The sequence below is a fragment of the Triticum urartu genome, chromosome 2 (assembly GCF_003073215.2).
Source record: "Triticum urartu cultivar G1812 chromosome 2, Tu2.1, whole genome shotgun sequence".
Classification (NCBI taxonomy): Eukaryota; Viridiplantae; Streptophyta; class Magnoliopsida; order Poales; family Poaceae; genus Triticum; species Triticum urartu.
The window spans coordinates 7,621,281-7,643,002 of NC_053023.1; the positions used below are offsets into that span (position 1 = coordinate 7,621,281).

Below are 21,722 nucleotides of genomic sequence, written 5' to 3' on the forward strand. Positions count from 1 at the left end.
CTGACTTCGGGCTGTCGAGGATCGGCAACCAAGACAACGTGACACTAATGACGACTGCTGTTGGGACAGAAGGGTACATAGATCCAGAGTGCAGGAAAGCAGGGAAAGTCAAGTTCAACCTTAGCTCAGACGTCTACAGCTTCGGGATCGTCCTCTTGGACATCACGTGCATGGGAAAGTCCAGGGAGCAAGTCTGGGATCTGTATGTAAGAGGCAGGGTGATGGAAGCTGCAGATGACAGGCTACATGGTTGTGGCGACTCGGACATGAGGCAGATGGAGCGTGTGGCTATCCTAGGGCTCTGGTGTTCTCTTCCTGACAGTAGGAAGAGGCCTACCAGTAAGGAAGCAATGGAGGTCCTCGAACGTGGTGTGTCGTTGCCTGACCTTAACCACCTGTTGAACACTACTTCGGTGCCCTCCTCAATGCAACAAGATACCTACACTACTAGTAGCTCGGGCCCACAAGCACCGACGTCAGATGAAAGCCCATTTGGTGAGCGGCATGCATGACTTCTGGGGGTTAATAATGCATTGCATACTAGTAGTTGCTTCTCTCATCTACTTAATGTGTTCCAATAAGCGTCGTGTTTGTATGGTTTTACATTCATGCCGGATTGGCCATATGTTGTCTGGACGTAATATACAGTTACGTGTAACACACTGTATGTATGCATTTGCTTTGCATTCATGTTGGTTTGCTGATATATAGATATGGATGTAATAAGATGTTATGTGGCAGATACATCGTACGTGTGGTCTTGTTTGCATTCATATTGGTTTAATAAAGTTGGTTAACTCAGTAATGGGACTAAGTCATCTCCTTTTCTTACTTCCCGGATAAAGAAATCATGCAACTCTCATATAATTTTTGAACAGATCGAGTTATTGCAATGCAAAAATAGTTATATTCCTAACTTGTCACAGCAAAAATTAAGGACGTGAATATCTGGGGAACGTCGGCTAGGGGTTTACCTCCAGCGAACTATTCATTCCTCCTGGGGCGCGTCGAACCAGGCCACGAAGACCAATACGACAGGCCCTACCCCCCGGCTTGTATTGGGCTGGGCGATTTTCGGAAAATAGTTTCTCTAATTCACATCTAGATGTTTTTTAAAGATGTCACATCTAAACTCACTAGTAGAAAACAGGGCTATGGTCCAGGCCGGCTCAGCCCATTAGTCCCGGTTCAGTGTAGAACTGGGACCAATGTGGGCATTGGTCCCGGTTCGTGAGCCCAGGGGGGCGGCCGGGCCACGTGGGCCATTGGTCCCGGTTCATCTGGACCTTTTGGTCCCGGTTGGTGGGACGAACCGGGACCAATGGGCCTCGCTCCTGGCCCACCACCATTGGTCCCGGTTGGTGGCTTGAACCGGGACCAAAGGCTCCCCTTTAGTCCCGGTTCATGCCACCAACCGGGACCAATGAGGTGCCTATATATACCCCCTCGCGCAAGAGCAGAGCACAGTGCTCTGTTTTTTCTGGCCGAGAGGGAGAGGGCTTTGTGGTGCTCTAGCTCACCTCCTATGCACATGAGGTGTTCGATGAAATGCCCGAGCCACACTACTTAAGCTTTCTCCTCTCGAAGCTCGACCTCCAAGCTCCATTTTCCTCGAGATTTGTCTAGATTTAGCGGTCCGTCACGCCCCGTCCCCGTCTTCACCGCCGTCGATCACCCGCGCCGATCTCATCACCGACACCACCATGGTGAGCCTCTTGTTCTTATCTTCTTTCTGAAAGGAAAAATATTCTTACTTGTGTGTTTAGATAGATATTTGTATCATTTTCTTACATTTATTATTGCATCTTATATAGTGCGATGGTTTTGGTATCCGCCCCCGTCGACCCTCGTCTTGTCTATGATTCGGATTTGGTATGTATATTATCTTTATAACTATTGGTTCATTTATTGTTTATGAAAATTATGCCGACCAACGTGACATAGATTTTATTTATCTAGGATGTATGTGAATCGGAAATGCCAACCGACCCTATTGTCGAGAGGTTAAATTTAGTTGAAGAAGAAAATAATTTGTTGAAGGAAAAAATAAAAAAAATTGAGGAGGAGAAGATGATATTGGAGTTGCATGTTGCGGATGTCGTCGATGATCACAAGATCAAGATGGATGCAATGCGCTTGAAGATTAGAAAGATTAGAAAATATGCCATTCATACCGAGGCTTGGTATCATTATGCCGTTGGATCAATTGTTACCTTGGTTGCGATTATAATCGCATTTGTTTTCGCATTGAAATGTTTTACATAGTTTCAATGTATGGTTTAATTAATTAGATGCTCTGGAGACCTATATGTTGTTAGATGAGAACTATGTATGCACTTTGGTTTTAATGTGATGATGAACTTCTATTAATTTGGACACTTAATTATATATAATGCACGCAGATGAACCGGCAATGGATGTACGGTGACAGACACACCCGCGAGTAAATTAAGGGCGTGCATGAGTTTCTCGATGCGGCTGAGGCAAACAAGCAGAATGGTTTTATGTGTTGTCCATGCACTGAATGTGGGAATACGAGGTCTTACTCTAACCGGAAAATCCTTCACTCCCACCTGCTTTACAAGGGTTTCATGCCATACTATAATGTTTGGACGAGGCACAGAGAAATAGGGGTTATGATGGAAGACGGCGAAGAAGAAGAGTACGATGACAACTATGTGCCCCCTGAATACGGTGATGCTGCAACGGGGGGAGCTGGTGAAGATCAAGAGGAACCAGACGATGTGCCCAATGATGCTGCCACGGGTGAAGCTGCTGAAGATCAAGAGGAACCAGACGATGTGCCCGATGATGATGATCTCCGCCGGGTCATTGTCGATGCAAGGACGCAATGCATTAGTCAAAAGGAGAAGTTGAAGTTCGATCGCATGTTAGAGGATCACAAAAAAGGGTTACACCCCAATTGCGAAGATGGCAACACAAAGCTCGGTACCGTACTGGAATTGCTACAGTGGAAGGCAGAGAATGCTGTGGCTGACAAAGGATTTGAGAAGCTACTGAAAATAATGAAGAAGAAGCTTCCAAAGGATAACGAATTGCCTGACAGTACATACGCAGCAAAGAAGGTCGTATGCCCTCTAGGATTGGAGGTGGAGAAGATACATGCATGCCCTAATGACTGCATCCTCTACCGCGGTGCATACAAGGATCTGAACGCATGCCCGGTATGCGGTGCGTTGCGGTATAAGATCAGACGAGATGACCCTGGTGATGTTGACGGCGAGCCCCTCAGGAAGAGGGTTCCTGCGAAGGTGATGTGGTATGCTCCTATAATACCACGGTTGAAACGTCTGTTCAGAAACGAAGAGCATGCCAAGTTGATGCGATGGCACAGTGAGAACCGAAAGAAAGATGGGAAGTTGAGAGCACCCGCTGACGGGTCGTAGTGGAGAAAAATCGAGAGAAAGTGCTGGGATGAGTTTGCAAAGGATCCAAGGAATGTATGGTTTGCTTTAAGCGCGGATGGCATTAATCCTTTCGGGGAGCAGAGCAGCAATCACAGCACCTGGCCCGTGACTCTATGTATGTATAACCTTCCTCCTTGGATGTGCATGAAGCGGAAGTTCATTATGATGCCAGTTCTCATCCAAGGCCCTAAGCAACCCGGCAACGAAATTGATGTGTACCTAAGGCCATTAGTTGAAGAACTTTTACAACTGTGGAATGGAAACGGTGTACGTACGTGGGATGAGCACAGACAGGAGGAATTTAACCTTAAGGCGTTGTTGTTCGTGACCATCAATGATTGGCCCGCTCTCAGTAACCTTTCAGGACAGACAAACAAAGGATACCACGCATGCACGCACTATTTAGATGACACTGAAAGTATATACCTGGACAAATGCAGGAAGAATGTGTACCTTGGCCATCGTCGATTTCTTCCGACCAACCATCAATGTCAAAAGAAAGGCAAGCATTTCAAAGGCGAGGCAGATCACCGGAAGAAGCCCGCCATGCGCACCGGTGATCACGTGCTTGCTATGGTCAATGATTTACACTACGTAATCTTTGGAAAGGGTCCCGGTGGACTAGCTGTTCCGAATGACGCTGAGGGACACGCACCCATGTGGAAGAAGAAATCTATATTTTAGGACCTACCCTACTGGAAAGACCTAGAGGTCCGCTCCTCAATCAACGTGATGCACGTGACGAAGAACCTTTGCGTGAACCTGCTAGGCTTCTTGGGCGTGTATGGGAAGACAAAAGATACACCTGAGGCACGAGAGGACCTGCAACGTTTGCACGAAAAAGACGGCATGCCTCCGAAGCAGTATAAAGGTCCTGCCAGCTACGCTCTTACGAAAGAAGAGAAAGAAATCTTCTTTGAATGCCTACTCAGTATGAAGGTCACGACTGGCTTCTCGTCGAATATAAAGGGAATAATAAATATGCCAGAGAAAAAGTTTCAGAACCTAAAGTCTCATGACTGTCACGTGATTATGACGCAACTGCTTCCGGTTGCATTGAGGGGGCTTCTACCAAAAAACGTCCGATTAGCCATTGTGAAGCTATGTGCATTCCTCAATGCAATCTCTCAGAAGGTGATCGATCCAGAAATCGTACCAAGGCTAAGGAGTGATGTGGCGCAATGTCTTGTCAGTTTCGAGCTGGTGTTCCCACCATCCTTCTTCAATATCATGACGCACGTCCTAGTTCATCTAGTCGACGAGATTGTCATCCTGGGGCCCGTATTTCTACACAATATGTTCCCCTTTGAGAGGTTCATGGGAGTCCTAAAGAAATATGTCCGTAACCGCGCTAGGCCAGAAGGAAGCATCTCCATGGGCCATCAAACAGAGGATGTTATCGGGTTTTGTGTTGACTTCATTCCTGGCCTTAACAAGATAGGTCTCCCTAAATCGCGGTATGAGGGGACACTGACTGGAAAAGGCACTCTTGGAAGAGACTCAATAATATGCAGGGACGGATATTCTTGGTCTCAAGCACACTACAAAGTTCTACAGAACTCTACCTTGGTGACCCCGTATGTCGATGAACACAAGAACAGTCTGCGCTCCAAACACCCGGAGCAGTGCGACGACTGGATTACATGTGAACACATCACGACTTTCAGCAGTTGGTTGGAAACACGTCTCAGAGGTGACAACACTGTTTGTGATGAGTTGTACTTGTTGTCCAGGGGACCATCTTTGACTGTATTGACTTACAAAGGATACGGAGATAAATGGGAATACATTTTACACGATCGCCCAAGATCAAAAGAGCACCAACCAAAACAGCGGTGTCCGCTTTGATGCAGCAACCGAGAGCGGAAAGGACACATATTATGGTTACATAGTGGACATATGGGAACTTGACTATGGACCTGATTTTAAGGTCCCTTTGTTTAAGTGCAAATGGGTCAATCTGTTAGGCGGTGGGGTACAGGTAGACCCACAGTACGGAATGACAACAGTGGATCTGAAAAATCTTGGGTACACTGACAAACCGTTCGTCCTAGCCAATGATGTGGCACAGGTTATCTATGTGAAGGACATGTCTACCAAACCGAGAAAAAGAAAAGATAAGGAAGCGAATACATCATACGATGAGCCAAAGCGCCACATAGTTCTTTCAGGAAAAAGGGACATCCTGGGAGTGGACGGCAAGACAGACATGTCTGAAGATTATGAAAAGTTTCATGAAATTCCTCCCTTCAATGTCAAGGCTGACCCAAGCATCCTGATAAACAATGAAGATTATCCATGGTTACGGCGCAATAAGCAAATGACACAAGCGAAGAAAAAGTGAAGACTTTCTCCCGCAATAAGCAAATGCTATGTGGGTGAAATCATGATACCATCCCAACTTTCAACTTTTTCAGAGTTAATTTGAAATGCTTTCATGTCTTATGGTTCGAAACTTTGATACTTCAAAAGTGATTGTCCATTTTGTACACGAAGTGCATCAAGTTTTTGTCGTAACCCTCTCTACTTTTTGGAACATGCTATGTGGGTGAAATGATGATACCATGCCAACTTTCAACCTTTTCAGAGTTCATTTTGAAATGCTTTCCAATTTCAGAGTCATTTAGCTCAAAGAATGAATTAATAGAAAACAGAATGAACTACAAAACTTTTATGAAAATAAAAACAATCAATTAAAATATTATGTTATGATCAACTAAAATAAAACTATAATATTCTTCAATAGCAAAAAGAATATAATTTTTGTGACCTAAAATCAAACTATAAGTATTTAATTGTAAGTATAAATAAAAAATAAATAGCAAAGAAGAAAAAAATTCTATTTTTATAGTAAAGTTATTCATAAACTAGTGATTCACACAAATTTTATAAAATTCAAATTTAAACTATTCAAAATTTTAAAACTAATGGCACTAACAGAAAGTTTATAATTTTTGTGACCTAAAATCAAAAAGAAATCACTAAAAAACTATAAGTATTTAGTTGTAAGTATAAATAAAAAATAAATAGAAAAAAAATTCTATTTTTATAGTAAAGTTATTCATAAACTAGTGATTCACACAAATTTTTAAAAATTCAAATTTAAACTATTCAAAATTTAAAACTAATGGCACTAACAGAAAGTTTATAATTTTTGTGACCTAAAAGCAAAAAGAAATCACTAAAAAACTGTAAGTATTTAGTTTTAAGTAGAAATAAAAAAATAAAAAACCAAAAAAATGTAGAAATAAAAAAGAAAAAAGAAAAAACCAAAAAAAATGCCACCTACTGGGCCTCCACGGCCTGAATACGACTAGAAACCCTACATGGGCCAGGATTCAGGCCCGCAGAGGCCCAATAGGCCCACAGGCAGTAGCAAGTTTAGGCCCGAAAGCCTGCATTAGAGAGGAGCTCGAATGGAGAGGCACAGCAGGGCTTATAAACCAGTGCTGGCGCCCTTCCGCTAGCGATGTGGGACTAAACTTTTGGGCGCGGGCAGCATAAGGGCATTGGTCCCGGTTGGTGGCACCAACCGGGACTAAAGGGGGCATTGGTCACGGTTCGTGCCACCAACCGGGACCAATGCACACCTTTAGTCCCGGGTTGTGCCACGAACCGGGACTAAAGGATTTGCTATATAAGTTCAGACTTTGGAAATTTTCACTCCCGTCTCTCGCAGTTGCCGCCCCGACGCCGACGCCGCCAGGCTGCCCCGCCGTCGCCGTCGCCTCGCCCGTGCCCGTCGTCGCCCTCGCCGTCGCCCGCCGTCGCCCACGCCCTCGCCGTCGCCCGGGCCCCTGCCCCGGCCCGCCCCTGCCCCGACACGGCCGCCCCGGCCCGCCCCCGTCACCGTCGCCCGCGCGCCGCCCCGGCCTGCCCTCGCCGTCGCCCGCGCCCCTGCCCCGACGCCATCCTCGCCGCCGACCTCTCCTTAGCTTGGTCCGGCCGCCGGCGCCATCCCTTTGCAAATTTTTGTTCATAGATGATAGAGATCAAATGATGATTTTTTTGTTCATAGATGCATGATAGATGATCAAATTATGTTTTTTTTGTTCATAGATGATCATATGATTTTTTTAGGTTATTTTCATTTGTAGAATTTTTTTATGTATCTAGGAATATTTTTGTTTATAGATGATAGATGATCAAATGATGAATATTTTTGTTCATAGATGATAGATGATCAAATGATGATTTTTTTTGTTCATAGATGATAGATGATCAAATGATGTTTTTTTTGTTCATAGATGATCATATGATTTTTTTAGGTTATTTTCATTTGTAGAAATTTTTTATGTATCTAGGAATATTTTTGTTCATAGATGATAGATGATATATATGATGATGTTTTTTTTCATATATGCATTTTTTCATATATATGATGATGTTAGTGGAGAGGAAAAAGTAAAATAAGGAAAAGGAAAATAAGTAGAGAAAGAAGGAGAAGAAGAAGGAGAAGACGAGGAGAGGAAGAAAAGGAAGAGGAGAAGAAGAAAGGAATAGAGGAGAAGAAGAGAAAATTAGAATATATATTCTATTTTCTCTTTTCTCCTCTATTCCTTTCTTCTTCTCTTCTTTTTTTTCTTCTTTTTTTTCTTCGACACATGGGGGGGGTCGAAAACGTCGGACATTCATGAGAGAGGCGAGGAAGAAGGGGAAGAAGAGGGAGAAGAAGAGGAGAGGAAGAAGAGGAAGTCTTCTCCTCTATTCTTTCTTTTCTTCTTTTTTCTTCTTCTTCTTCCTCTTTATTTTATCGGGAACGAGGGTCGCCGAGAGGTCGAGGAGCGGTAGAGGAGAAACCCTAAATAGAAAGTATCGTCGGTGTGAGATACATGTACCGTCGGTGTCGGACACTACACCCACATCCCACAAGTGGCGCGGGCTTCGACGCCCACGTCACTTGTGGGACGTGGATGTAGTGTTTGACACCGAAGGCCACATGTATCTCACACCCACGATACTTGCTAGCTATTTAGGGTTTCCTCTACCGAAAAGAAGAGGAGAAATAAATAAGAAGAAGAAAAAAGAAGAAAAAGAAGAGGAGAAGAAGAAAGGAATAGTGGAGAAGAAGAGAAAATAGAATATATTCTATTTTCTCTTTTCTCCACTATTCCTTTCTTCTTCTCCTCTTTTTTTTCTTCTTTTCTTCTTCTTCTTCTCCACTATTCCTTTCTTCTTCTCCTCTTCTTTTTCTTCTTTTCTTCTTCTTCTTCTTATTCTTCTTCTTATTCTTATTCTTATTAGCCGGAAGTAGAGAGAGGTTTCCTAGTGTCAAAGTATTGAAGAAATCCATGCCTTCATCATTAGCCGGAAGTAACCAGGGCATGTTGGTACGAAGTTCTGCAAAGTTGTTTTGGAATGGAGTCCCGGATAGAATAATCCGCTTTTTGGTACGAATTCAGCAAAGGCCTTCCAAATAGCGATATTCGGAAGGCTCTTTCTGAACTTTGTACCAAAAAGCGAATTATCCTATTTGGGACTCCGTTCCAGAACAACTTTGAAGAGCTTCGTACCATCATGCACATGTTACTTTCGCCTAATGATGAAGACATGGTTTTGTTGAATCCTTTGACACTAGGCAACCTCCCGACCCCTCGGCGATCCTCTCGAACATGAGAGGAAGAAGAGGGTCGTCTAGGGGTCGAGGGTTCTTCTCCTCTATTCTTTCTTCTCCTCTTATTTTTCTTCTTCTTCCTCTTTTTTTATCGGGAACGAGGGTCGTAGAGGGACATAGATGTAGTGTCGTCGTTGTCGATATATACCCCCTCCCGATAGCTTACTATGATTAGGTAGCTAGTTCTACGTTTGGCACTAATATATCCATCTGTCATGTTTGAATAATAATTGCCATGTTGTAAATATTTGTAGAAACTATGGACACCGCCCTAGACGAAGTAACAAAAGAAGCATTGTTGAGGGACATAATCGCAGAAGGAAGTGATGCCATCTTGTTGTTTCTCAACGAAACCGATGGTCTGGAAGGAGAGGGTGAACAAGCTGGCTACGGTGACCTAATGCCGGTGCAAGAAGAAGAACATGAGGACGGCTCCGGTGACCCAATGCCGGTGCAAGAAGGAGACCGTGATGACGGCTCCGGTGACCGAACCGAGTCCGGCCAGGTATATATATTAGTTAAGCCTATGCTGACTAGCTGATTGATGCATTCATTGTTTTGGTATGTACACATATTAATTAAGTCTTTGTTCTTTTTTCTAGCCCTCCGGATCGAGCACAACTTCGGTAAAGAGACGAGGCCCGAAGAAAAAGTTGAGCTCGGATGAAAAGTTTGAGATCATAGCAATTGCGCCCGACGGCCAACCTATTGAACCCCTCCGGACAAAGAGCGCATTTGTTGCTCAGTGCGGGGTTCTGGTTAGGGACAAGATCCTGATAAGCATCCAGCAATGGTTTAAGCCGGCTACAGAAGACCCTGAGGTCTCTTACGTCAATGATATGCAGAAAAATGATCTTTGGACTGAGCTGAAGTCAAATTTCACCCTACCGCCTGAGGATAATCCAGAGAACCTAGTTAAAGAGAAATTAATCAAGTCTTTTGCTCTGAAGAGGATGGCAGAACTATTCAGGAGGTGGAAGAAAGAGCTGAATAAGTTTGTCGAAAATAAGAAGACACCAGAATTCAAGGGCAGATATGAGAATATCAGAGATCACTGGCCCGCATTTGTGGCCCACAAGACATCGGAAAAGAGTAAGAAGATGTCGGCGACAAACAAGCAAAATGCTGCGAAGAAGAAGCTTCACCATCGCACGGGGTCAGGTGGCTACCTCGTAGCCCGGCCTAAGTGGTCCAAGACTGAGAATGATCTGGTTCATAAAGGAATCGAACCAGAGACAATTAACTGGCCAGACCGTTGCCGGACTTGGTTCTTCGGGGCTGGCGGAACACTGGACCCTGTAACAGGGAAGTGCATTTGGACGAACGATCAAATGGACATACCAGTCAGTAAGCTTAAGCAGTATATCGAAGCAGCGCATGAAGGGACGTTCTTTCCAGACAGAGAGAACAACGAGCTCACAATGGCCCTCGGGAATCCTGAGCACCCTGGACGGACACGAGGCACGCCAGGCCCCATTCCGTGGAAGGTTGGGTTTCCGGACGCAGGCGGTTACAAATCCCATGAGAGGAGGAAAAAAGTGCAGCAGACCCAAATGTAGGCGCTGAAAGCAAGGGTAGACGCGATAGAGGAACGAGAAGCAAATCGCAGCAAGCGTACTGCCGAAGCCTCCCCCGAAGCTACCCCGCCATCTCAGCGCAGAAGCAGCGTGGCTTCCACCGAGCTGCTTCAGCCAGAGCATGCCTTGACGGCTCCTGCCAGCTATCCCGTGGATGCTATAACGGAGTCTCAAAATTGCCACCTTATGACGCAATGGATGAATTTGAAGGTCAAGGCGGCCGTTGGCTCTGTTTTTCCTACTGAACCCGGCGCAACTTTTCACTGCCGGCCGATTCCAGAAGGATATGCTAGGGTGATGGTGGATGAGATAACGGAGGGATTTGAGGACCTCCAGCTTGACCACCCTACCGGTGAAGGGGAGACTCGGCTGGGGTCTGCTCTGAAGACTCCATGCCTATGGCGGAAGGACCTCATCAACCTTCCGAACTGGACGCCACCGCCTCCTCCTCCTCCTCCGGCGAGTCAGGGCACTCCGCCTCCACCGCCTCCTCCTCCGGCGAGTGACGATCAGGGCCCTCGGCCGGCTCCTTCTCCGGCGCGTGACGGCACTCCGCCTCCTTCTCCGCCTGCGCCGACGCGCCCGAGCAGCCAGCCTCCTCCTTCTCCGCCTCGTCAGCAAGGGCGGAAGAGACCTGCCGCCGCTCCAGCTGCTCCGGCGCGTCGTAGTCCTTCTCCTCCGCCTCTTAAGCAAGTAAAGAAGACAACCGCTACGTCTGCTCGGTCGGCGTCTAGCAGTACAACCAGAGGCGGGAGGACATACAGATTCGGTCCTTCTCTGAAGACTCCAGAGAAGTTACCATACGAGAGGACCCAGGAGGAGAACACCGAGATCGCGCGAGAAGAAGTGAAGAAATTCTTTGAAGGGGTGAAAGCAAAGAAACATCCACCTCTGGAGGAGAAGGTAGATCGGGTGAAAGTGAAGCGCACTCTGGCTGCCTTGACAAAACCACCGAAGTCTGATCCGCCGAAAGGAAACTATGACCGCATTATTGGAAAGGAATTTGCCGAAGCGGAGCGGTCGGGAAGTACTGTCAGTGATCAAAGGCTGAAAGAACGACGAGCTGGGAAACAAATTGCCCAGCTCGGCGAACAAGCGAAGCAATCGTGCCCCCCGCTCAAGGTGCCTAGCCACAACGTCGATAATGATCCGAGGATGGTGCCCGGTTATAGCAATCTTGCAGATTACCTGCCCAAGGAAGTACATTATGAACCCATGGAGATGCAGATACAAAGATACGAGTACGGGAAGCCTCTCGTCAAAGATGAAAGATCTCTATCAACGATGATGCGAAGATTGCATGATTGGTACTTGAAAATCTGCAGAGACTCTGGGGGGAGGAGTACTTTGTATGTGAAAGTTAAAAAGGAGCATGACCTCGTTGGAATTGATCTGTTGCCTGTTCCATTTGAGGAGTTCTATCAGTTTTTCAATCAATTGGCCCTCGATAAAACAACGGTCGCCTGCTACTGTCTGTAAGTAGTACTACTTCTGTCATTAAGTTCCTCTATATAGCTTAGCTCTTTCATTGCATGTATTTATAATCATCCTCACTATATTATGCAGATTGAAGATCGTCGAATTGAAGAAAAGACAAGTCGGTGATATTGGGTTCATTAACACATATCTCATAGATGCAACTCAGGTTAAATTTCATGCCGCAGAAACCGAGGCCGGCATGCTAGAATCGTTGATAATAAATCAAAACAAAGATATAATACTCTTTCCTTACAACTTCAAGTGAGTGTTACTGTCTTGTGCGTATTCGGTTTCCCTTATATATTAGTCAAGGTTATAGTAATGTAATTGATGAGTTATGCATGCGTGTGCAGTTTCCACTATATTCTCCTACATATTAAGCTTGAGCAGGGACTAGTAACCGTCTTAGACTCAAGACGAAAAGATCCCAAGGACTATGCAGACATGACTCAAATACTCGAGAAGTAAGTTAAATCGATCATTATCCACCATATCAGCAACTTTTTTCGTTTTCTGATATATCAAGTAATTGTTTTCTTTGTCCGGCAGGGTTTGGAGAAAATTCACCAGAAAAGCTCCGGGACTGCGAAGGAGCTGCAATTTGGACACCCGAAAGTAAGTACTAGCTATAGTAGCATTTTAAGCGCATCTACTAGTCATTCAAGCGCTAGTTTCATCAATACCATTTGGCATTCTTGCTTATCAGTTTGATTAACCTCTATTTCTTGTAAAGTGGTTGTGGCAGGAACAAGGGAATGATTTCTATGGATACTATGTTTGCGAGTTCATCCGCCACACGACCTGTGAGCAGGGCTACACTGACGAACAATATGAAGTACGTAAATAACAACATTCACAATTTTATTTTATTACCATCATTTGTGTTGAGTTTCATTCATTCATATATATATATATATATATATATGTATTGACCCCCTTCTTTAAATTAGATGTTTCGGAAGCGGGATGAACTCCTAGCACCAGCTCGCATGCGAGGAATTCAAGAGGAATTGGCGGCATTCTTTCTTGACCACGTGATCCCTGAAGACGGAGAATTCTATGTGGACCCTGAGTCCGTATGATTATATTTGTAAGAGATAATTATTGTATATATATATGTAGCCGGTAGTGTCAAATAGATATACGAGAACTTGTTGTTCGACCAATCTCTCGGAGAAGGAGAGGTGGTCGATATCACTTCTCTCTGTATATATGCATATATGTTCATGACGATCTTCTGTTTCCTTCGTTTGCTTACTAGCTAGCTAGCGTGTCTAGTCCTCTCTATATACGTATGTATAGTACGTAGCGTCGACCAAGCACGGACATAACAGAGGACACTTCTCTCTATTAATTATAACTAGCCAACACAATATATGAAACACCTAAATTAACCCCCCAAAACCCCCAACCCCCTTCAAAAAAACAAAAACCTCAGCCACAGAAGTGCTGACGCGTGGATGCCTATTGGTCCCGGTTGGTGCCACCAACCGGGACCAAAGGGTCTCCTGACTGGGCTCTGCGCACTGCCCACATGGAGGGCCTTTAGTCTCGGTTCTAGATTGGACCGGGACTAAAGGGGGGAGGTATTAGTACCGACAATTTAGTCCCGGTTCCGGAACCGGAATTAAAGGCCCTTACGAACCGGGACTATAGGCCCTTTTTCTACCAGTGACTCCCACAAATACATAATGCAGCAACAAAAAACAAAAAAAAAGACCACAAACAGAGTGGATATCAGTTTAGATGTGACATAACTATGTCACATCTAGATGTGTCCTAGACGGACCCTTCGGAAAAATAGTGAATTTTGAAAAGATTGTTGTGTTGTTCAGTGTTCACATGACAAAATTAGAGAAATAAGTTTTGTAAAGAGAAAAGCATGGCAAATTTGCACGGTCCAAAAACAAAGATAACTGGGGTACTTCAGCTGAGTGGTTTATCTCCAGTGAACTATTCGTTCCCTCTAGGAGGATCAAACCAGCCAACCAGGCCATGACGAAGACCAATATGACCTGCCCTGGCCCCGACTTCTACTAGGCTGGGCGATTTCTACCGGGCACTTTTATAAGAAAAGAATTACGAATTTTGAAAAAAAAAATGGTTCTGCTGTTCAACATGACAAATTAGAGAAATAAATTTTGTAAAAAGGAAAGCATGGCAATTTTCCATGGTCCAATAACAAAAATAAAAATAAATTACCTATACAGGAAGTGCCTACAAAATGTGGCAAATAAAAACAAAAATCTAGTTGCCAACCCTTTTACAATCATTACTGGACAATTCATTTTTGCCGAGTGTCAGCGTCTTTGCCGAGTGAATTTCGTCTGGGACTCGGCAAACATGTCTTTGCCAAGTGTTGTCGAAAAAAATACTCGGCAAAAAAGCAAAACTCGGTAAACAGGTGCTTTCCCGAGTGTCGTGGACGAAACGCTTGGCAAAAAATGCTTTCTTGAGCGCTACACTCTGCAAAAGGGTATCTTTCCAGAGTGCTACACTATGCAAAAATGGGTATTAGCTGGGCTGCACTGTTTTGGTTGTCGAGATTGCATAAGGCCTCAGATGAAGATGATCCAAAAATCAAAGTTTTTTATTTTGATGAGGCGAATAATTTTTCCGTTGAGCACATTTCATTAAGGCAATCTTAATTACACTTTTTGCCATGACAAAATATGGTTTCAACACATGCCCCCTGCAAATGCATGGAAAAGTTTGCAAAATTAAGTTGAAAATCCTATTTGTGGTCTTTAGTCTATGTTAGGCCTTGTCCAGGAAAAGGGGAGGAATTTCAAACACTCCCTCCGTCCCAAAATTCTTGTCTTAGATTTGTCTAGATACAGATGTATCTAACATTAAAACGTAACTAGATACATCCGTATTTAGACAAATTTAAGACAAGAAGTTTGGGACGGAGGGAGTATGATGGTGCCAAGAATGAACCCCAAACATTAAGTTATCCGGGGAAGAATTGTGGTTTCGAGAGAAAACATGTCACCTTTGCAGGCAATGTGACCGCTGCTTCATCCTTTGGCCTTGATTTTTTTTTTTTGTATACTCAGTAGATACCGTTACATGATCCGTGTAAAAATTTGGCATCTTTCGAGGTACGTTAGCTATATTTAAGCAAACAAATCCATTTCTAGGTAATTAAAACCTTGTTCCATCTTCAGAGAGCCGCCACCGTCTCGCCTTCCTAAACAGGACATAAAACCTAACAAAACTTAAAAGAAACATCTAAAAATGGAGCCCTCCCTCCAGAAAGGGCCGGGATCCACCGTGTCCCCATGGCCCTAATACCACCGGAGACGAGGCGGAACGACGGCGGTGCCAACGGAAGGCAGAGGACCACTAAGCTTGTTTTTAGGGAAGAGGCGGCTGCGTGAGGAGGTGGCACACTAGTAGGCTTTGGTGCAGAATTTCCATGTATTTAATGATGCAGAAGATCACACTTAGAAATATTTTGACCAGTAAAGTTCTAGATGGTCTTACATTTTGGATCGTCTAATTCAAGGGGGGAATAAAGATTGTGTGAGCATGGACAATGTCTTTAAGATGTAATTTGAGTCTTCAACCACTCGCTTATGCTGCAACATATGTATAACGGCCAACTAAACAAATGATGTTTCAGGAATACTTCTCAAGACAAATCTATGCACATGATTTTATTTTTTGAAGTTTCTGATCTATACTACTCCCTCCGCTTTCAAATATAAGACATTTTAGAGATTTTAATATGGACTACATACGGATGTATATAGTTGTATTTTAGAGTGTAGATTCATTCATTTTGCTCTGTATGCAGCCTATATTGGATTCTCTAAAAAGACTTATATTTAGAAACACGGAGTAGATAGTAAAAACGGTATCGATGGCCAAAGTATTTAATGTTTTAACTTAATATATACTCTCTCCGCCCGAAAATACTTGTCGGACAAATGGATGTATCTAGACATATTTTAGTTCTATATACATCCGTTTTATCCATTTTGATGAAGACTAATTCTGGACGGAGGAAGTACATAAAAGGTGACACTTCTTTGTGAACCGCAGGAAGGACAGTGGCATCAGAATAGGACGTCGATTTGTTTGTAACCAAAGATGCTTCCCATTGCCGTGCTTGACTCACATACCCACCAAGTCTTCCTTATCTCTAACACCACACAACTTGCTGGTAGGTGGTACTGGTTTTTAGGAGAAAATGAAGGCCACAGCAATATGCTACATACGTTGAGGCGACCAGCTAGCAAACTAGCGGCGCACAACTTAGCCACCATGGACGCGTGTGTATGTTTGCAAGTGTAAACTCCGAAAGAAGATCGTCGCATCTTCTCCGACGAATCTCCGGCCCGCCTGCGCCGCCGGCACCATTGACCTCCTACCTCTGTTAGTCTCGATCTCAGGTGAGCCTCTGATGACCAAACCAGTAGGCTTAATCACAGTCCGCTCCATTTTCATGGTGCCTCCGAATAGGAATCCGAATCTCGTGTCCTGATTCCTCCGGTAACCAACCCTGCCACTTACTTAATTAGAAGTTAGAACGAGTATAGACCAATCCCCTGATCGAATTGGACAGCCATGTCAGATTGAATTTATTCCTGGATTTATTTTCTATGTTACTTAGCTTGCGTTCGAACTGCCTTTTTATTTTTATGTTGCCAGGATCTTGAACTCAAGACCTCTTGGCTCTGATATCATATTTAATTCGTGCTTCAACCAACTCATCCAAAAGTCCGAACTGATAGAGGGAGGCGGACAATATATTTTAACATCCTTGACCCCCAGAAGCTGTAATAGTGAGGCATTAGTATTCTTTTAAAAACCAAGAGAACAACGGTAAAGGAATTATATTGCCATGTAGCTAGCATGCTTAATTAGTAAAAGGAAAAAACAGGCTTATTTCACCTTTCAGTTGTTGTGTTAGGTACTTCTATGGCAAGTGCTTGCTAAAAGCAAAATGTATGAATAGTTCAACTAACGCATCACTTGATTCTTTTTTACAGATGGTCATCCTGGAGATAATCAGGAAAAAATCCAACCTGACCACAAACCAACAGTGAGGCATTAGCAACTCTCGAGAAAGTAATGGCTGAGATTGTGCTTCTTCTAGTAATTGAAAAGATCGGAGTAGCCTTGGCAAATGGAGCAGCACATCAGGCTAGTGCACATTTTTCCAGGTACGCGGCCCGACTAATAGAGTTACAAGGCAGCATGGGTCGCGTTGTTAGGGAGCTTCGCATAATTCATGATGTTCTATGTCAAATGGGCATTCGAAACCGCCACAATCAAGTGTATGAGGGCTGGTTGGATGAGGTGCGGAAGGTAGCACATGCGATGGAGGATATGGTTGATGAGTACATGTATCAAGTTGGTCGGGAACATGATACTGGGTGTTGCTTTTACCTGAAGAAAGGGCTTAGAAAACCAAGATCTCTGCTTTCCTTGAATCAGATATCTTCCAAAGTGAAGGAAATAGAGAAAGACCTTGCACACCTGTCAGAGATGAAAAACCGATGGGTTCCCATGATAAACAATGCAGATACTAGCAGCTTGAATTACATGATCAAGAAGTCTCAAGATCTAGCAAACACCTCACGTTCCCTTGATAACGAAGATCTAGTTGGGGTGGATGAAAACAGAGGAAAGCTTGAGCAGTGGTTGGGAAGTGATGATGTGGAATGTTCCCTGATTACACTGACAGGAATGGGTGGGCTTGGCAAAACAGCTTTAGCTTCAAATGTCTATAGGAAAGAGAGAGAGAGAAATTTCAGTGCCATGCATGGGTCTCCATCTCTCAAACTTATTCTAGAGAAGATGTCTTGAGAAATATAATCAAGGAACTATTCAAAGATACAGCCAGTGGTCCATCAAACATTGCAGCTATGGACATCACAAGCCTTCAAGAGACATTGAAGAGATATCTAGGGGAAATGAAGTATTTGATCATATTAGATGATGTTTGGACCCCAGATGCATTTGAAGACTTGTCTAGGTCACTTGTTTGTAATGGTAAGGGAAGCAGATTGATAATCACAACACGACAGGGTGATGTTGCTGCACTTGCTTCTCAAGGACACGTATTAACACTAGAACCTTTACCAGAAGATAAGGCTTGGGATCTTTTTTGTAAGAAATCTTTTCCAAAAGAAACAAGCCATCACTGTCCTAGCGAGTTGAGGCTTTTGTCCGAGGAAATACTTAGCAAGTGCAAAGGATTGCCTCTTGCTATTGTGTCAATTGGCAGCCTCTTGCATGTGCGTGAGAAAACCGTTGAAGAATGGAAAAGAATAAATGACCAATTGAGTTGGGAGATACTTAATAACTCAAGGCTCGACCACATAAGGAATGTGTTGCATCTAAGCTTCATCTACCTTCCAACATACTTGAAAAGTTGTTTCCTGTACTGCAGCTTATTTCCAGAAGACTATCTTTTCCACAGAAGAAAACTTGTACGACTATGGATGGCGGAGGGGTTCATTGTCGAGAAGGGTGCTAGCACATTAGAAGAAGTGGCAGAAAGCTATGTTAAGGAGTTGGTCAATAGAAACATGCTTCAACTTGTTGGAAGGAACTCACTTGGCAGGATGAAGAGATTCAGAATGCACGATATCATACGTGAACTAGCTGTTGATTTGTGCCAGAAGGATCGTTTTGGTGTTATATATGAGGATAAATGTGGGGGGTCTCTTTAGAGAGATGGTCGTCGATTGGTAGTGCACAAACTAAAGAAGGATATTCAACAACCATTTTCAATTATACACGTACTTCGAACTTTCATTACACTGGAGAAAAGCATGTCCTCATTCCCTCTATTGCCTCTACTATCTGAGAAGTCAAGATATATGACTGTGCTAGAATTAAGTGGTTTACCCATCGAGAAGATTCCAGATGCCATTGGGGATCTTTTTAATCTCCGCTATTTGGGTTTGCGGTACTCAAAAGTGAAGCTTCTCCCTAAATCTATTGAGAAGCTTTCAAATTTGTTGACACTGGACCTTTGTGGATCTGACATACATGAGCTGCCTCCAGGGATTGGCAAGCTAAATAAGCTTAGGCACCTATTTGCTGAGAAAAACATTATATCAGGACGAATACAAAATATTCGATATGCTAGAGGTGTATGCTTCCCTATTGGGCTTGGGAACCTAACAAACCTGCAGACTGTGCAAGCGTTGGAAGTGCAGGAAGTGGATGGATCCATTAGACAACTAAGGGAGTTAAGGCAACTAAGAAGCTTGAGGATATGGGTCGTGAAGGGAACATTTTGTGAACACCTCTGCGAGTCTCTAGTTCTTATGCAATTCTTGTCCAACCTAAATGTGAGTGCGAGTGATGAGAATGAGGTTCTGTTGTTGAACGCCCTCCCGCCTAGCCTGCAAAAGCTAAGTTTGGGCGGAAGATTACCGGAAGGGGCATTGTTGGCGGAGTCTCCTCTCTTTCAAGCCATGGAGCAGAACTTGTGTTCACTGCGTCTATCCTGGTCGCAGCTGAGAGAAGATCCTTTGCCATCCCTTTCTCGGTTGCCAAATTTGATGGATCTATGTCTCGACAAAGCGTACAATGGAGAGAAGTTGGAGTTTCTCACGGGGTGGTTTCCTAAGCTGAAGAGCCTCTATTTGTGGGACATGCCCGACCTGAAGATGCTAGAGATACATCAAGGTGCCGTGACAGCTCTAGAAACACTAGTACTAGGCAACCTAGAAAGCATGGTGGAGGTCCCGCCTGGCCTTGAGTTCCTCATGCCCCTCCAGCTTCTAAGTTTCCGGGAAATCACCCGTGACTTCGTGACGTTGCTGCGCCAAAGTCCTCAACTTGTTGGTTTGCAATGGCAGCACACTCTCCGTGACAACGACCAGTGATCCCTGAATGTGTGTATGTAAGTCAATCGCTCTCAACTCCTTGCGGCACACTCTCAAGATTTACTAACACCTTGCTGGCTATGCAGGTCGCTGCATGGAGAGGATTATGCAGTGGATCTGACCAAGACACATGTGTTCATGTACCGTGATATTCAGACTACAAACCTATTTCGTTTACGGCTTTCAAATAACAAGGCACTTGCTCATGTCGTAAGATTGAATTGTGCTATGACTTTATACGTCAATACTTTCAAATATTGTTTGTATTCTATTCGTGTGAGCTTGTAAACTATAATCAATACTGTCTATTCCTAGTCTCATAACTCAACCATTTGTGTGTAACAATTTTTCCCAGTGTATGGCATTTATATATATAGTTCTATTCATCTACAAATCTCAGTCTCAGCAAAGGATGCCCTATGCATAGAGTATAAATGATACTAGCATTGATGACAATGAGGAGTAGAGGTCCATACTTGCATTTTTCATGTGAAAAAGCTTTCAGCCTAGCCATACAAATGAGTAGTGTCAATCAAGAGTCAATTACACCAGTGGTGCTAGAACTTGGCGCAAACAGTCACTTTGATGCTAGAACTTGTGGCATACATTGAACTGGTGAAACAACTTGGCTCAGGCGTGCAAATCACGGTGGATACGAAAAGACCGATGACTTGGCACGCCAGCATGGCATGGGGCCCGCTGTCCGTGAGTAGAAAGCAGAGAGGAATGAGTGTGGCTTTTTTTTTGTGAAAACCCCCTGATTTTTTTATTTCTCTTAAAAAAAGCCCCTGTCTACGCCTCAGAATGCATTTTATTTTTCCGCTTCAATGACTCATGGGTCCCGGGTTTCAGTACAGGAAAATTAACCGGAAAAAATAAGCCCCACGGGTCGAACTCATGAACTACAGCAAGAATGCTAGCCGACTTAAACCACTCCATCGATAGTACTCTTTCGTACAATATCGATAACAGTCCTTGTACTATACAAAAAAAATGGGTTGCACGTGAGGCTTAAATGGGTTGCAAATAGTGCTGCCCATTTTGCTCGCACTAGTTTTTTTTATGATATTTGTAAAACGTATGTAATAAAAATAATGTTTGAATATTCATGATTTATAAATATTATTATTTTTTGTGTGGATATAAATAGTATACATAACGATGATGATTAGTAAATAAAAACATTTAAATGTACACCCATGTATTATATAAAAAAAATTATTAAATAAAAAAATTTAAAATATTTATATTAAATAAATATGTTTAGTGAATACAAAAAATTATACAGTTGCAGCTTATATTTAAATTATACAAAATGATGAATACAAACCTTTACTAAATATTCACCTGTGTATAATTTTAACTCATGAGTTATATTCAAAAAGGTTATATATTTTATATATTAGCCATGATTAAGTATTCGTACGAACATTTTATTATACAAATGTGTGTATAATTATTGAATTTTTTAATTATACAAACATTTTTATTTGTATGTATATAATTTTATTATACAAACATTTTTATTTTCAATTTTATTTTTAAATTACGTGTATTTATATTGTATTGTTTTGAATTATATGAACATTTTCATAATTCGTAAATATTATTTCATATATATTAATATTTCGGAAAATAATGCCTGATTTAAAAAAAATAAGTTAGTTAGTTTGTATGTATGTATATAATATTTATATGTCACAAATATTTGAACTTTATTTTTATTACGGAGATTAGAATTTACATACCTTTTACAATTTTCTAAAAG

The 21,722-nt window shown here is 43.0% G+C and overlaps 1 protein-coding gene and 1 pseudogene across 1 annotated transcript; both read left to right on the plus strand.

Moving 5' to 3' along the window:
- Positions 1-2: 2 nt before the first annotated feature.
- Positions 3-814, plus strand: LOC125534709 (L-type lectin-domain containing receptor kinase IX.1-like; the record flags this gene model as incomplete). Its single annotated transcript, XM_048697852.1, has 1 exon — positions 3-814. A coding segment is annotated over one exon (510 nt), but the record flags the coding sequence as incomplete, so codon positions are not given.
- A 15,463-nt stretch (positions 815-16,277) lies between these two features.
- On the plus strand, positions 16,278-20,348 carry LOC125535025 (annotated as a pseudogene).
- Positions 20,349-21,722: the final 1,374 nt, after the last annotated feature.